General features: G+C 44.1%; 1 protein-coding gene across 1 annotated transcript in view; it reads left to right on the top strand.

The window, feature by feature from the left end:
* The window catches only part of MTM1 (myotubularin 1), a 411,360-nt gene that overhangs the window by 190,476 nt on the left and 203,862 nt on the right, over positions 1-17,022 (top strand). Inside the window, exons 7-8 of the mRNA XM_069212406.1 lie at positions 2,724-2,807; positions 6,191-6,340. Coding sequence (XP_069068507.1) covers positions 2,724-2,807; positions 6,191-6,340 — 234 coding nt within the window. The remainder of the gene's footprint in view (positions 1-2,723; positions 2,808-6,190; positions 6,341-17,022) is intronic.

The following is a 17,022-nucleotide window of genomic DNA, read 5'->3' as shown; positions in this document are numbered from 1 at the left end:
GTGCAGGGTAGCCATAAAGAGTATATGGTCTGGGAGTTTGTCAAACACAAACTCCACAGTTCCATAATGGCTACACTGAAACCTGATAAGTTTGGTATCAAACTTCTCAGCACAATAAATGCACACTGATGCCAGTGTGTAATGTATTGTAAAATGTACCCAGAGGGCATCTTAGAGATGCCCCCTGAATACCAGTCCGACTCCTAGTGCTAGGCTGACCAGTTTCTGCCAGCCTGCCACAACCAGACGAGTTTCTAGCCACATAGGAACAGTGCTTTTGTCACTCTGTGGCCAGGAACAAAGCCTGTACTGGGTGAAGGTGCTTCTCACCTCCCCCTGCAGGAACTGTAACACCTGGTGGTGAGCCTTAAAGGCTCATGCCTTTTGTTACAGCACCCCAGGGCATCCCAGCCAGTGGAGACGCCCACCCCTCTGGCCACTGCCCCCACTTTTGGCGGCAAGGCTGGAGGAGATAATGAGGAAAACAAGGAGGAGCCCCTAAGATGCCCTCAGCTGAGGTGACCCCTGCCTTTAGAAATCCTCCATCTTGAGATTGGATTAGGTATGTGCCCCCTCCCCTCAGGGAGGAGGGACAAAGAGGGTGTAGCCACCCTCCTGACCAAAACACACTCCTAAATTTAGTATTTAGGGGCGACCCAGAACCCAGGAAATCAGATTCCTGCAACCTACACAAAGAAGGACTGCTGACCTGAAAGCCCTGCAGAGACGACGGAGACGACAACTGACTTGGCCCCAGCCCTACCGGCCTGTCTCCAGACTCAAAGAACCTGCACAGCGATCCATCAGACAGGGACCCGGCGACATCTGAGGACTGACCTGAACCAAAGGACCAAGAAAATCCAGAGAACAGCGGCACTGTTCACCAACAGCAAAATTTTTGCAATTTTTAAAGAACTCACTCTTCCTGCTGGAAGCGTGAGACTTCATACACTGCACCCGACGCCCCCGGCTCGAGCTCCAGAGAACCAACACTGCAGAGAGGACACCCAGGCAACTGCGACCTCGTGAGTAACCTGAGACGACCCCCCTGCACCCTCACAGCGATGCCTGAAGAGAGGATCTAGAGGCTCCCCCTAACCGCGACTGCCTGGAACAAAGAAACCGACGCCTGGACCAAGCACTGCACCAGCAGCCCCCATGACCAAAAGTGACCAACCTTCAGTGCATGAGTGACCAGCAGGCGGCCCTCTACCTAGCGCAGGTCGGTGGCTGGCCCAAGAAGCCCCCCCTGTGCCCTGTCTGCATCGCCTAAGTGACCCCGGGTCCCTCCATTGCTTTCCATAACAAACCCGACGCCAACTTTGCACACTGCACCCGGCTGCCCCTGTGCCACTGAGGGTGTGTTTTGTGTGCCTGTTTGTGCCCCCCCCCCCCCCCCAGTGCTCTACAAAACCCCCCTGGTCTGCTCCCTGAGGACTGGAGCAGACTGGAACTGGAGCACCCCTGTTCTCCATAGGCACCTATGTGTTTTGGGCCCTCCTTTGACCTCTGTACCTGCCCGGCCCTGTGTTGCTGGTGCAGTGACTCTGGGGTTGCCTTGAACCCCCAACGGTGGGCTGCCTATGCCCAGGAAACTGAACTTGTAAGTGCTTCACATACCTCAGAAACTTAACCATACTTACCTCCCCCAGGAACTGTTGATTTTTGCACTGTGTCCACTTTTAAAATAGGTTTTTGCCATTTTAATCTATACTGTGTGTACTACTGCTTTAATTCAAAGTTCCTTACTTACCTGTGTGGAGTACCTTGTTTTTTTGTATTTACTTCAAATCTTGAATCTTGTGGTTCTAAAATAAATTAAGAAAATATATGTTTCTATATAAAAACCTATTGGCCTGGAATGGTCTTTGAGTGTGTGTTCCTCATTTATTGCCTTTGCGTGTACAGCAAATGCTTAACGCTACCCTCTGATAAGCCTACTGCTCGGCCACACTACCACAAAATAGAGCATTAGAATTATCTAATTTTGCCACTATCAACCTCTAAGGGGAACCCTTGGACTCTGTGCACACTATCTCTCACTTTGAGATAGTATATACAGAGCCAACTTCCTACAGTGGTGGTAAGGATACTCCGTCACAATGCAGTATCCTTACCGTCAAGATAATGGTCCGCACTTCTGTTGGAGAACTGGCTATATGTCTGTCCGCCCAATCAGGATGGGCGGACAGGTAGCAGTTTTATTTACTCTCCATCACCACCAGGGACTGTAAAAACGAAATAATGGGGAAATAATTTTCATTTTCAATAAGAAAATCTTGATGCAAGATTTTCTTTTTGAAAATAAAAAATAGAATTGTTTTGTGCAGGGCTCCGTCCCACTGATGGAGCTCTGCACTAAACGAAAACATGCATTGACAGGAACTTCTATGAGGGCTCTTTCTGCCAGTGCTTTATAAATGACTGCCAGCATGGTGGTCATTTATTAATCGGACAGAACGGTCCCTCCAAAATGGCAACAGAGTAATTCACTCCATTGCCCTGGCGGAACAACAGGCCATCTGTCATGATTAAATTGGGCCCATGGTCTGTTGTTATGGTCTTCTCAATGCCAGGAAATCATTGTTGTGTGAGTACTTTATAAGACTGTTTTTTTAACCGAACATTTTATTTAACTTGGCTCCAAAATAAATTGCTGCAACAAGTGACACATATTGCAATGTACAGTATTTTAAGAAACGTAATTGTTTTTTCATTTGCAGCTTTTATTTGCATTTCAAAATGAAGAAAAATATTCTGAAAATGGCTGGACAGTTTATGAACCCATGTCTGAATATCGTAGACAGGTATGTTACTGAAAATGAGTGTGTTTGTTTAAGCATGTACATATGATCGTACTCTAGCATCTTTAGTATGTCAGTGTAGTAATATTTTAATAATTTAAAAATGGCACTGCATTTTCTAGATTCTTAGGCTTCTCAGCCTTCTTAAAAGATGTGCATGGTAGGGTAAGCCCTAGGCTTTATAGAGCATGGTTCTTCACCTTAAGAGTTCTCGGTAAATTACTAGATTTTTATGTCCAAAAGCATTCTCATTTCTTTCACCCCACCCTCCATAGAATGCCTTAGCAGTCATTTTCACAAAGGTCATACTTTCTTTTATCTGAAAACAATCTAAAGGTTTTCCTCAATTGTTTTTAGCAGATTTTAGGGTTACATATGTAGTTAGCCGAAATAATAATGAAGGCTAACGCATATGGTCCTCTCCCCAGATACAGCACCTCCAATAGCAAGACTTTCTAGAGTAGTTACCTTCCAAACCAAAAAATCAGCTTCCTCATTTTTAATGATCCTCACCCCCACAATAAATCTCCTTCTTGGTGGAGATATCAGGCCAATTGCAGCAGGAGAGAAAGAGGTGCCTGGCTTGACCGCACTGCTCTTGTGCTGCTAGATATGAGTGATTGGGTGCAGGTTCATATATATTAACCCTTAAATGGCTGACTTTTTTGCTGTATATCGCATGCAGTTGCCTTTATAGTACAGACTCACTACATGGATTTTCCACCTGGATATTTTCGGCCAGCTCAGTGCTCGGGTTTGCCAGTCTTTGTTGGTTTTCTTCTCCTTTTAAACAGGGTAGCTATCAGTGCGTAAATGGATTCATGTATATTAACCAAATGATTTTGCGTGCAGGGATACGGTTTTAGGCTTCATATGTGGACACCTATTTTCATTTGTTCTCTGATTCTTTATGAATCTCTTAAGTTTGGAATGTTAATAAGGTTTACGGCTTTATTTGTTACATCACTAGGACATACAGTGTTGCTTGTGAATGTAATGCATATTTGGAAAGGGCTTTCTGATTTAGGGCTCTGTGTTTTACTTGTTATTTCTATTAAAGACAGATGTAAGTTTTGGTTCATTCTCAAGATCCACTCCTAGGTTTAGCTGTTTGAGTGGCCTTCGTGCTCGGCTCTCAGCTGAAACCACCCTTACCGTTCCTGTAGAAGCCATTCAGATCTGAAGAAATTATTGAAATTTTACCTCGTGAATGAGTGATATCTTTTTTTGCCATATCCTAAGGAAGGAGTTGGCTGAAGTCTGCATTTCCCAATTTGCCCATAACCAGGCCCTAAAGAGAGAAGGATTTTTTTTCAGTCACCTTTGAATAACATTTAAGTGGCTTCATTTTTCTGCCCTCTTCCTAAATGAAGTGATCTGTTAATTTTTGTTAACAGCTTGAACACAGTGTCCGACACACGCCCATGGGGCGGCGTTGAACTCTACGGGTTCGTGGGTCCAGAAGTTAAAAAAAAAAAAAAAAACACTCTCCACAAGCCCTGAATCACTTGGCAGTTCCATTTGGGGCTCCTAGGGGTCAATTGCCTTGATTTTTCGTTGGTGTTGCAGTGGAGCCCATGTGTATCGCATCCACTCGGCCATCTTGTTTGGCCACTCAGATCACTAAATCCATTTTGATATAAGTATAGTCTCAGAAGTAGTCCTAACATTTAAAGGCATGTTTCAAAACCATTAAATCATTGACCTCGGATGCGAAGAACATGACCTCTACATCCTCAACACTGCTTTTACAGCGTGGAGGATAGAGATTATAGTTTTGAAATTCTCACTGCATTCTGGGTAAAAAAAACATACCCAGATCCATCCAAGCCATACCACCCTGGATTACTTTTGGTGTCTGGTTCTCAGAATGTCCAGGGTTAGTAGGTTCTTCCTGGGTGCAGGCCGTCTTCAGTGCAATTACCTCAGCCATCTACATCAGAAAAAATGGCGTAAGTTTAAAGCAAAATTCTTAACACTTCCGCTGGTTGTTTCCGGGCTTTTCCCGTTTTGGAAAGTATGCTCACCCACACACATGAGGTACTGTTTTTCTTCATAGAGTTAAGGTACTTTCTCTCACAGAAAGTTTGATTTTACCCAAAGTTAGACATTTGCAGAACATTTTGGGTGAGCAAAAGTAGGGGATGCACACTAGCCAAATCCTTCTGGATTCTCCTGGAGTTTGGTGTTCGGAAATGTCTGGGGTTGGTAGGTTTTCCAGGATTTCAGTTAACCCGAAGCCCAAATACTGATTTCAAAGTAAAAATGTCAGTGGGCATAAAATCACAATTTGAAGATTATTCTCAGAATCACTTAAGTAAACTAAAATTCAAAGGGTACGAATAATCTCTTTTTTACTCTCAGATTTTTGGGTATGTTGTAAAAATGCATAACTTTTCTTCATACTCATTTTTATCCAATACTGTTTTTTCCTTATGAATTTGTGAGTGGTCTTAACACTGAGAAATTTTCACCAGTCTCAACGAGGCTAATGGCTCTGCGCATTGTGTTTTTTAAAATTATTAAGACAACCAACAAACACTAAGTATCTCTGTGACCAAAAGAGTGTGATGGATGCAAATATTGATCACTTTTATAGATCACTTTCATTACAAAAGCTTACAGATGCAAAAATCTTGTATTTCGCTTTTTCGCCCTACTTTCACAATTTTTTATTTTAACAATGAATTTGTCTGAGAAAAACATTGAGGGATTTACACAAATAACCCTTTATTAAATTCAGATTTTTTTTTTCTCTTCTTTCCATAAATGTTTAGTTTTCTTTGTTTTCACATGGGTTTCAAACATTTTCCCCCCACAGACTGAAGGTATGTAGACACAGCAAACAAAATACAAAATATTTAACACTGATTAGAAAATTGCAAAACCTGTCTTGAAGAAAATGTTTTTCCCGTTTTCTTTTTTTTAACCATGTTTAGCAACATTTTGGGTATTTTTTGAGTGCCTCTGGAGAGTCCACAAACCTTGCATACCTTTACAATCCCCAACATTTGGGAGAAGTAGGCAGTGGGGGATGTACAGTTGACCAGGATATCTCTATCGAAAAGTTGTGAAGGCTAAGCCTAACTGCTCCAAATATTTAAAAAAGAAAAACAACACTCAGCACTGGATGTTGGAAGGCTGAAGGAACCCTCAACACTTAAGGTGTTAAGATTGATACAGAATATAAACTAGATTTTGCTTACTGCTACCATATGTACTTTCACGTAAACTGTCAATAGGAACCCCAGCTTTCTTGCTTTGGTTGAAGTTACATGTAGGTCTTACCTCCAACTGCTTTCATTTTGATTACCCCTATTGGAATTAAATGTATTATCTTTTTTTGAGATTATTTCTAACATACCTTTATTTTCTTATACTCTCAGGGTTTGCCTAGCCTCAAGTGGAGAATTACTTTTGCAAATGATAATTATGAGCTGTGTGATACATACCCATCACTTCTGGTAGTCCCTTATAATACTAATGAAGAGGATCTCAGAAGAGTTGCAGTTTTTAGGTCCAGAAACAGAATTCCAGTAAGTACATTGCAATTCGATTTTCAAATGTATGATTTCATTGCTAAGGTGAATATAGCTATTCAGAGATTTGTTCATAAAGGTAGATTTACATGTGCAGATCTAGTCACTTCTTGCTCTTCTGCTACAGCTAGGTCTATCTTTTTTGCTATTTTACCATTTCTAAGAGGAAATATACATCTAGATGTACGAATACATGTCTCCCCCACCTCAAGTGATGGGGGTGAAGCTTCCTACAACTTAATTTACAAGTTTAAAGTTACTATTAGCAACGTTCTCACCTATTAGTAGAGAATCACTTCCACCAGTTTAGTTATTTCCATGCAGGAAAATATAGGGAAATGTAATTTTCATTAATTAACCATAAATATTTGAATATAAAATACCAATCTAACGTAATAGAAATAATATTAACCTGGAAATAACAAAGGTACAACACATTACTTTCTCAAATGAAATGTGTATTAATTACAAAGTAATCTAAATCTATAAATTCTATTTCTAAATATTATTTTTTAAATCATTTATAAACTAAAATCACTTACCTCATTAACATTTTTAATTCTTTCTACATTTCATTTTTTTTTTTTTAAGTATGTTTATTATGAAAATTACATTTGTAGTATGGTGTGGGTGTTTGTCAACTGGCAGAAAGTAGGCTAGGTAGGTGCGAATGCAGGCAAATTCCCTTGATGATTATGTGACGAAAGGGAGTGTCTCCCTAATCTGATTGCAAAAATCCCAACCACCCTTAGTTTAGGGTCTTCTCTCATAGGAGAGTCTCAGAAAGATGGTAGAGAGCAATAGGCTCATTATATCTGCATGGTATGAGTATGTAGCCAGGCAGGGATCAGAGTAGCCCTGTTGAAAGCTGGAGACCCGCATGGGCTATCAGAATGGCTGAAACATGGTGGCAGAAGTACACAGGTGGATGGGCCATCATAATCTCACCTTGTACCCGAAATGTTTGAAGTTTTAATCATATCTGGGATACCTATTATTAAAGGGTAAGTCAGGGGTATATCTAAAAATATTTTTAGTCAAACTGTTTTGATTGAGTTTTCAAGTTATAACAGTGGCAGTGTTATCACATGTCACATATAAACATTAGCATCACCTTCCTGATGCTAGTACAGTTTCAGCAGGACACTCTATTTATCAAGTGAGTTGACAGTACATTTCTAATTAACCGCCTTTTCTGTGCCTTACCCCCCACCCCCCAAATCCCAGTAAACAAAATTAACAAACTTAACCAAACCCATGAGTGAAGAGTGTATGAATGCATATTATGTGTAGTGTGAGGGTAGTCTGATCAAACTTGCTCCCTCCCAGTCGGGGTCTCACAGGCCAAGCTGCACCCCACAGGGGGGTTATATTTGAAGGAGCTGGAGCGCTCGGGTGCACGTGGGAGAGGGAGTAAGCAGGAGGCCAGTGGACATGAAACACCAAGGGGACCCCAAGTGTATTCAGAATTTTTAAATTTGACCCGTAATATATTCTCCAGGCGTTCCGTAGTCAGTGCTTGCCAGAGTCTGGCATTCCATTGAGGGAGCAGCAGAGTTCTTCCATGCCACTGCTAGTGCAAATGTAGCGGCTCCCAAGCATAACCAGAGAATGGAATGATTGCTCGAGGTTTGCTGTTTAAGGGACTTGTCTCTTAATCCGAAGAGAACACACCCTGGTGTTGCCGGTCTGGATAACCCAGATTTCTTTAATTTATGCTAAAATCTCAGAGCATAGACGGATCATGCGACAGTCACACCATTTATGGCGAAAATCTCCCAACAACCCGCACCCCTCTAGGATACATCTGATGTGTTAGGGAAAATTCTCTTGAGTTTTGTGGGGTAAAGATATCAGTCTTATAAAACTTTGTAGTCAGCCTGTCTCATCCCCTTGGAATGATTGAACCTTAGGATATCTCGCCATAGCCGTCCCTTTGATCATCAGCAATGTCCTCCCCCAATTGCGAGGGCCAGAATTCCATACGCCTGGGAGGGACATTAGGAGAGGTATCCATTAAGAGTGCAAATAAGGAAGAAATAACCCCTTTTGTTCCCCTTGGTTGTTTATTAGACTTTTCAATGGAGGAAAGATCCCTTCTGGCCTCCTCCTGCATCTCAGGTTGGAGTAACCAGTGTCTTAATTGTGCGTAATGGTATCTTTCTGATGTTGATACCCCAAAATTATTTTGGCAGTTGCCAAAGGTGAGGACATCCAAACCGTGGAACAAATCGGGTATTACGCAATCCCCTTCCTTTCAACGATCAAATTGTCTCAGGGTAAGTGCAGTTGGGAAGGCCAGATCAAAGTGGATGGGTGTGAGCAGAGAGGGAAACTTGGCCCAGGCCCCTGAGCGATGCACGCCAGCCCTTACATCAAGGGTCGTTTTTGTAGCTGTGCTTAAGTGCGCGTTAATAGGTTGATCGGCCTTGGGTTTCCATAAAAGGTCCCAGATGTAGCGGCGACCACTGCACTGTCCATATGGAGCCAGTGTTTATCCGACTCACGGAGTGACCATTACTTGATCACTCTCAGTTGTGCTGCCTTGTAGTAGGAGGGGAAATCCAGAAGGGCCAGTCCTCCTGCTTCCTTCGGCAGGCTGAGTACTCTATTTGAGAGCCTGGCTCTGCGGTCTTGTCAGCTGAATTTGATTAGGCGAGTGCGCCATATTGAGAAGAATGCTCTCTCCACTGGAATCAAAAGGCCTTGAAATAAAAATAATAAATAATCTTTATGTTGTGGATACTCCCTAGCCATGATATATGAAGGTGAGCCCAACACTTAAGGTCTACCCTGAGTTGTGTAGTAGCGGGGGATAGTTGGCTTTATAAAGCTCAGAAATTCTTGGGGTAATCTCGTTTCCCAGGTATGTAGGTTCTTTCTTGACACAGTGGAGTAGTATGGGCCAGTGCCTCCATCTCAGCTGGCAGGAGGGTTGGATTAAGAAGGTATGATTTGGAAAGATTGACGCAGTACCCCATCCACCCCTTGCCGGTCTCAGCTGCAAAGTCACAAGAGAAATTGTTGAGGATGTTAAGGACAGTAGTACATCATCTGCAAATAATGAAATCTTGTGGGCATGGGACCCAAAGGGAATACTCTGGATCTCCCCCTTCTGCTGCACCTTTGCTGCCAGGGGCTCTATGCTGAGAGCAAACAGGGGAGTGTGGGCACCCCTGGTGGTTGCCTCCCTCTAAGTGAAAAGGATCTGAGTTGACTCCATTTACCACGACCTGTGACCAGGGGCAGATGTAATTGGCTTAGACCATGGTAGTAAATTGATCACTGATTCCAAAACCTTTCATGCTCTGAAAATGGAAAGACCAGTCCGCTTAGTCAAACACCTTTTCGGCGTCCAGTGCTACTAAAACTGCTGGAATCTGTTTGTAGTGACTTTTTCCACCAGGTGGATCACCCAAAGTAAATTGTTGTGAGTTTGCCTCTCCTTGACAAACCGGGGCTAGTCTGGGTGGATCAAGTCCGGTAGGATGTTCTCCAGTCTGCTCACTAATATATTAGTGTACAGTTTGACATCTAAATCTAGAAGAGCAGTAGGTCTAAAGGAAAAACAGTAATGTGGGTCTTTCCCTGGTTTAGGGAGAACAGATAGCAAGGCTTCACTCATAGAATGAGTGACCCCGTATCCTGTTGCTATCTGGTTATACAGTTTAGTTAAGTGGGCTACCAAGTCCGAGCTAAAGGTTTTGGAAAATTGAGCTGTGACGCCATCTGTGCCTGGTGATTTGTGGAGTTTGAGGGAGGCTATGGCTATTCAGATTTTATCTTCCATGATGGGGCTACTTAAAACTACATTTTGGTCGTCAGTGACTTGTGGAAGGTGGACTTCCTTGAGGTAGTGTACCCTCTATACTTAGGTGAGTTATATAGTCTTTTTCTTGTTTTACTCTCAGTTGGCATGCTAAGCATGTTCCTATCTTGTTTCCTGGGATGTACGCACCATATTTAAGACAGAACATTGTAAACTCTGCCCTATTAGTGTAAATTGCGTTCAGTTTCCTCCGGAGAGCTATTACCTTCTGTTGGCATTGTAAAGTAGGAGATTCTTTATGCGCCTGTTCTGCAGTCTTGAGGTCTCTCTCCAGTGTCAGTCGTTCCTGTTCTTTGTTTTTGCTTAAATAGGGTGGACATTAGGAAAATGCATTTCCCCTTTGTAACCGCCTTGAAGGACTCCCAATTGTTGGAGACATCAGTGTCCAGAGGATTGTTAAAATTAAAGAATTCCTTAATAGTTTTGCACAACTCGTCCTTAAATAGCCGATCTCTGACTACAGGGTTGGGGAAGAGCCATCTACAGTATTAAGACTTGGGAAGAGACCACTCCAGTGTCAACATTCTAGGGGCATGGTCTGAAAGGGGGACAGGGTGGAATTCTGATGTCACGATGGAGTGTATGTGAGATTGACTATTGAATATATAATCAAGCCTGGAGTAGTTTCGATGGGAATAAAATGTGTAATCTTGGGTTTCTGGTGGAAATGTCTCCATGCATCTACAAGCCCTATCTCTCGTACTGATCTTTTCAGGGCCTTAGAGAAGTTCTGTTGTGAATCCTAGTTTTTTTTAATGGGATACAGGAGTGAGCTTAGCCTTTGGCTTGAAGACTCGTGCCCCGGTCACCTAGTGACTTTTACCCTAATAAGGTTGAACTGTTGGGGATTTCAATCCCCTAAAATGACATAACTAATCACAATATTGTAACATTGCGGGCATTTAAGTCCGTTCCCGCTGAAGCATTCGTAAAAAAAGCCATTACCATCAAGGCTTCATTACAGCACCTTCAGAGGAAGGTATGCCTAGACAGAGGTTCACCTAGTAATAGTCTGTATACCAGCACAGTTTAAGTATATAGTAGAGGTCCCCCTCCATAGTTTGGAGCCTAATTGGCCCATGAGAACAAATGGTGTAAAGGATATTATCAGGATACACAGGTAAGGGGAGTCAGTCACAAATTACTTAGAGGGGCCTGATTCCCCATGGCCCCATTTCCTTCCCTGCTTCTTTGGATGCCCCTGAGGGAGCCATGATCCCTTGTCCAGTCCTGCCGAGGGACCAGCACCAGAGGGCTCCTGGGGCCCATGTGCTCCATTGCAGTCTTACAGCGACAGACCCAGGTCTGTAAAATGGTGTGGTTTATTCTGGTAGAGGAAGGCAAGGCCAAATGGAAAGGTCCATCTGTGTTTGACGTTGTCCTTGCAGAGTTTGTCCGTGATTGGTTTGAACTGAAGTCGTCTTCCTAACGTGGCTGGTGAAATTTCCTGATATAGACAATATGTTGCCCCCCCTGGAAGGAGACCCTGTCAGCTTTCCGAGGTGCTTGTAAGATGGCTTCTTTGACCTTAAAGGAGTACAGATTCACTAGGACATCTCGAGGCCACTGTCCTTTCTGCACCTGTGGACCCACACAATGAGCCTGCTCTAATATAATATTAACCTGCTGACCTCCCAAAGGTTATGCAAATAGCCTAATCACAAGTGCTTCAAGATGTGGTCCTTCTGCTCCCCACTTCCCCCAATTCCGGATGTGAATATTGTCTTGTCTAGACTGGTTTTCAAAATCTTCGAACCTCAGAATTGTAGTTTGCAGGTTCTCCTGGGTTCAGATGGAAGAATCCTCCAATGCCCCTAAACGCTGCTCCAAGGATTGGTGTTTCAATTCTAGGTCCAACACGTGAACACCCATTAAATGCACATCTTGCTGTAGTGTGGTAAGTCTGGTCGTAGGGTCGATCGAAGGGCATCCAAAGAGGTGGCCATGTCGGATTTCAATTCTTCCCCGAGTTCTTTTTTTTAATCCTGTAGCGAGGCAAGGAGATCTTTCTTTGTCAGTGCCATAGTCTCATCTGTTGGGTGGTAGGTTTGTGTTTCCCTAGCCTCCGCAGGTTGAAAGTAGCTGGACACCCTGTTGTGTTGTGTTTGTCTTTTTGGGCGGCATTGTGGGCAACAGCAGAGGTTTTAGTTCAAAGGATCGGGCGCATCGAGGTGGTGGGTGTTGCTATAGTTGATGCTGTATAATGATTACGAGTACCTCCTTTGCAGTTTCGTCACTATATCAGGTAGGCCGTTGTCTTCATAAGTGTCTATTACATCTGTGTGCCAGAGGAAACCACTGCTTCATGTGGGTGTTCGGCCATTTCTTATGACATCAGGAGGAACAGGGCACGGGCAGTACTGTAGTGGGGCCTGTGTAAGAGTTAGTACCCCATCTCCCAGGAGACTCTTCTCATACTTGGATGTAGAGGTATTACCAAGCCTTCCTAAAACAGAGAATGCTCGGTTTTGTTTGGTGTCATCTTTTGGGAGAAATACAAACATCAGGATTGCCAAGAGGTTCCAGTTGGAGCAGGCATCGGAGGCATCATAAGGATAATGAAAAGGCTGGTGATTTATGGTCCTTGCAGGCACCCCTGAGAACCTTAGTGGGGTTCTGAATAAAGCTGGGCTTGGGAGTTGTGAAAGCAGATGGATTCATTCTGCTTCCCCGCCGCCACCATCTTAAGGTCAGGCATGTTTTCAAGAATTGCCATCCAGACCTGGAAGGGGATCAGCATTATCCCCTCTCTCTCCGCCCCCCCACCTCATGGGCACAGTTACTCCCACAATGGGGCGAGCGCTGCTCACGTGAGCCACCCTGCCATGCACCCACTCACCAGTGACTACTAAGGGTGAGTAATGGCGGCTGTGACTCTGCGCCGCGAATGCTGTAATCAGATCCGACAGCTCCCGCTCGCCACTCATCTCAGTTCAGTCAACTCCCTGGGTCCCGCATGTGCTCTGGCCCCAGCACCCCCTCATTCCAATGCCATAGGTTCTTGACATGTCCTGCTGCCCCGATTTGCCAAAAGCATGCAGTGGAGGGCGGGTGGATTAGGTCCACACAGCCTTCATGGGTGTCCACACCCCTACAAAATATTTTTAAACTTGTATTGATTCCCTGCGATTATCCATTAATCAGTTATCTAGGATCTCCCAGCAATGGTTGAGTCCACCATAGTGGTATTCACCTGCTGTGCTGTGAAAAATCACCAAAGATGAAGCATGCCTTTCCAACTTGCGGATGATAATATTTTTCAAAATATTTTGAGATTCCTGTTGGATAATCCTGAAACACAAAAAATACTTTCTTGTGGTTACCGCACATTCTTGGTGATATTACGTGGGGGACATGTTCATGTTTTACCCCTTTTTCCTTCTAACTGTGTATGCATGGTGTGGGATCTGGCATCTTTATCCTCTGCAGCTCAAACTTATTGTTGGTTCAGCAAGGCCTTGCTGTGGGCATGGTCAAAGATTATGCATCAGTCATTTGGGCTTTTTTGACTGCCTTCTGTTTTCAATTGACTCTGTGATGGGTTTCGTGAAAATCCTTATCAAGCATTTCATCTGAAACCCTTCATCAGGCCACAGTTGGACCTCAGTTTGGTCCTTGCGATCTTATGTGCACTCCATTAGAGCCTATGCATAGATCGAAATAGTCTTTCTCATTGTGATCACTTCTGCATGCTGTGAGTTAACTGGAGATGCTGTTGATGCAATATCCCTTTGTCACTTTCTGCCTGGACAAATTGATGCTGAGCTCTTGGGCCATATTCCTGCCAAATGGTGGTATCACCCTTCCATGTCATAAAACTGAATACCCTACCAGCCATTTTTTGCTTTGCCACACCCCTTTAAAGCGGAGGAGACGCTTCACCCTAAAAGACTTAAACTTTTACATTGATCGCAAGAGTTTTCACTGTGTATACAACCAGCTGTTTATAGGTTTTTTGGGACCAGAAAAGGTAAGTGTGTGCAAAAGAAATATCTGTCTAGGTGGATCGTTCTCTGCATAAAGATATGCTGTGTATTAAATCAGGAAAGAACCTTTTGAAAGCCATAGGCCCATTCCACCAAAGTCAAGGCTGCAACAGTGACACTAGCAAGGAAGAGTGCCTGTCCTGGACATTTATAAAGCTGCAAGGTGTGTATCTCTAAATATGCTTACCAGGCACTTCTGCCTTGACAGACATATCTGCAGAGATTTCCATATTCCCTGCTAGACTTTTTTGTTTGAGTCCACTCCTAAGAGCCTGCATGTTTTGGAAAGTATTTCATTGGTATTTGTTCTACAATTGAGGAAAGGGCAGTTAGTTTCCATCAGAAGAAAAAGTTACTTATCTTTGGTAATTCTATGTTCGAAGCATGTTTTGATGTAGATACACATGCTTTACATACTTCTGCCGTCTAGTGTATGGTCCGGAGTTGTGCAAGTTGTTTTTCTTTGAAGAAGTCTTGTGAATCATGAGGTAGTGGTGACTCCTCACAGTGATAATGCGCATAGGCATTGACTCCATTGTTAAATTGTTTTCTCGCCGTCGTCTGGTTCAGATGTGCCTTCCTTCAGTTTTTTGCTCTGTTACGGTTCGATCTTCTGTTCCACTTCTAATCCCTTCAATTTGTTTAAATTTGTGTTTTCCCATCTGCACATCAACGAACAATCTCACTGGTTCAACTCCGTTCAACTGAAGTACCTTCGAAGCACCACTATTCAGGCTCCCCTTCAAACTGCATCTCTGTTTCCAACTATCCATAACTAGTCATAGAACACATGCCTTTACGCTACTGCCCGTGTTGCCATGCAAAGTATCCCCGCACGGACCAACATTCGGTGTGAAACTTGTGCTTGTCCCCAGAGCACAACGAAGTGGAGTGTGACAAATGCAAATCTTTCCAATCCAAAAAGACTCTTTGGGAACGCCAAGCATATTGCCTCAAGATGTCCTTTAGAGCCACCGAAGATAGTCCCGACATATTTGGTGAGGAGCACACCCAGGAGCAGCCAGCTATCAAAGAAGAGGGGGCGTTCTCTGTCGGCGAAGGTTCTGGCTCCGAACTCAAGGTTGACTTCCTCAATGAAGAACATTTTGCAAACTTATCCTGTGAGTACAGCACCTCCAGGCCCTAGCCTCCAAGCCAACCAAACAATCATTCAACACTTCTGGTCTCAGAACCCGAGGTCCCCAGTCCACAACTGCTATCTAGCCTTGATCAGCACTGAGAAACCGCTGCTGCCGCCCAGCCTTTGTCCTTGTCAGACTGAGACCAGCATTCTGCACTGTCCCAACCTTTGTTGCTGAGCCAGCAGCTGACCTCATCCACCTCAATGCCGGGGCGCTTCTTCCACCTTGAAGCTGAAAGCTTCGGAGGCAAAAATATCCAAGCCCAGCTCCAAGCCTGCCACAGATTCACAGGTGGAACCAATACTGCACGAGCTCCAAGAAAAACTGGACGCACACCAGAAGAGAATGCATATCCAGGTTGAGACAGGAAGCCTTCTGTCCAAAGCTTCCTCTCCTCTACCTCCTAAAAGGAAGCTATCCTTTGAGGAGACTTTAAACTAGCCAGTCTCTTATGAACTCCACTGCCAGTACCGTCACCCCTCCTCCACCTCAACCATTCCCATACTCTCCTTCACCACTGCCTCATGCAGAAGAGCCACTTGATGTTTCCCCACAAGGGTCACCACAGTCAGATACCTGTGAGTATGAGGGGGGCACCAGGAGATGATCCTGTGACACCTATGACACTGATCCCCATGATGACACTGATCCAGGCCTTTATCCAGCTCCCCCTTCTCCCCCAGAAGATGCTACCTCTTATCAAGAGGTTATACCTGAGGCTGCTGTTTTCATAATCTAGAACTATATAAAGAGCCCTTGGAGGATGACTTCCTCTTTGACACCCTGCCTATAACACATAGGGCTACCCAGTACTTAAAATACACAAGAAAGTACGGGTTCTCTTAACGAGGGCGTCGCGGAATATCAGCGTAGCCCTGGGTTGTATGTGTTCCTATTTGGAAGGGAAATGTCAGTGAAATGTCAGTAGGTAAATGCAGAGTGCATGCGCGGGGAGGAACATCGGGGGGAGGAAATTCCTTTTACGGACTAGGTGGTCTCACACACTATATAGTGTCATGCTTCATCATTTGACCACCTAGACCCTCCCAGGTAGGACAGTGCCACCTGGGCGGACTCAACCTCACTGTTAAAGGAACAGGAGGGAGTGAGTAAATAAACTTGTTTCTGGAAAGATCGGGATCCAGCTAATCTACTGAAAAAATTAAAAACACCTAAGCAGACACCTGTGAGGAGTAACAAATTTAATAGTGGTATCTGACTGGTGTAGATAAAACGGGGGTTGGGACACCTCTGTGAGGACAAGGACTCACAGGGTCACCTAACTAATAGCCAACATGTTTCTGCCCTCAGAAGTGAGCCAATGAAGGTCTCGGGCATTCGTCAGGGCCTAGGATCCCTACGTCTCACGTTGGAGAAAATTACTCTGTGAAAGTCAAAGAGTGTGAAATAAAGGTCTACATTACCCAAGGAATTACCTTGAGGCGGCCTATGGGGGATAAACAAACAATTAGAACACTAGTGGCACACGGTACTGCAAAACCAACCAACTGCACACGTGTCAAGGGGATGCATTCATGCACGTAACACATATGTTCATAATAGGCAAAATAAATGCGTGGAGTGACCAAGTGGGTATGTCTATCTATACAGGTGGACAGTCCTACCACAGCAGGGAATTACAATTCTTACCCTTTTTATAGAGGCTGCTAGCCTCTGGTATCCAGGAGGGGGAGTGTCCCCTTATAGTCAAACACTAAGGGA

The sequence above is a fragment of the Pleurodeles waltl genome, chromosome 2_1 (assembly GCF_031143425.1).
Source record: "Pleurodeles waltl isolate 20211129_DDA chromosome 2_1, aPleWal1.hap1.20221129, whole genome shotgun sequence".
NCBI classification, from domain to species: Eukaryota; Metazoa; Chordata; class Amphibia; order Caudata; family Salamandridae; genus Pleurodeles; species Pleurodeles waltl.
Note: the sequence above shows the minus strand (reverse complement) of the source record. Positions and strands in the feature narration are given on the sequence as shown.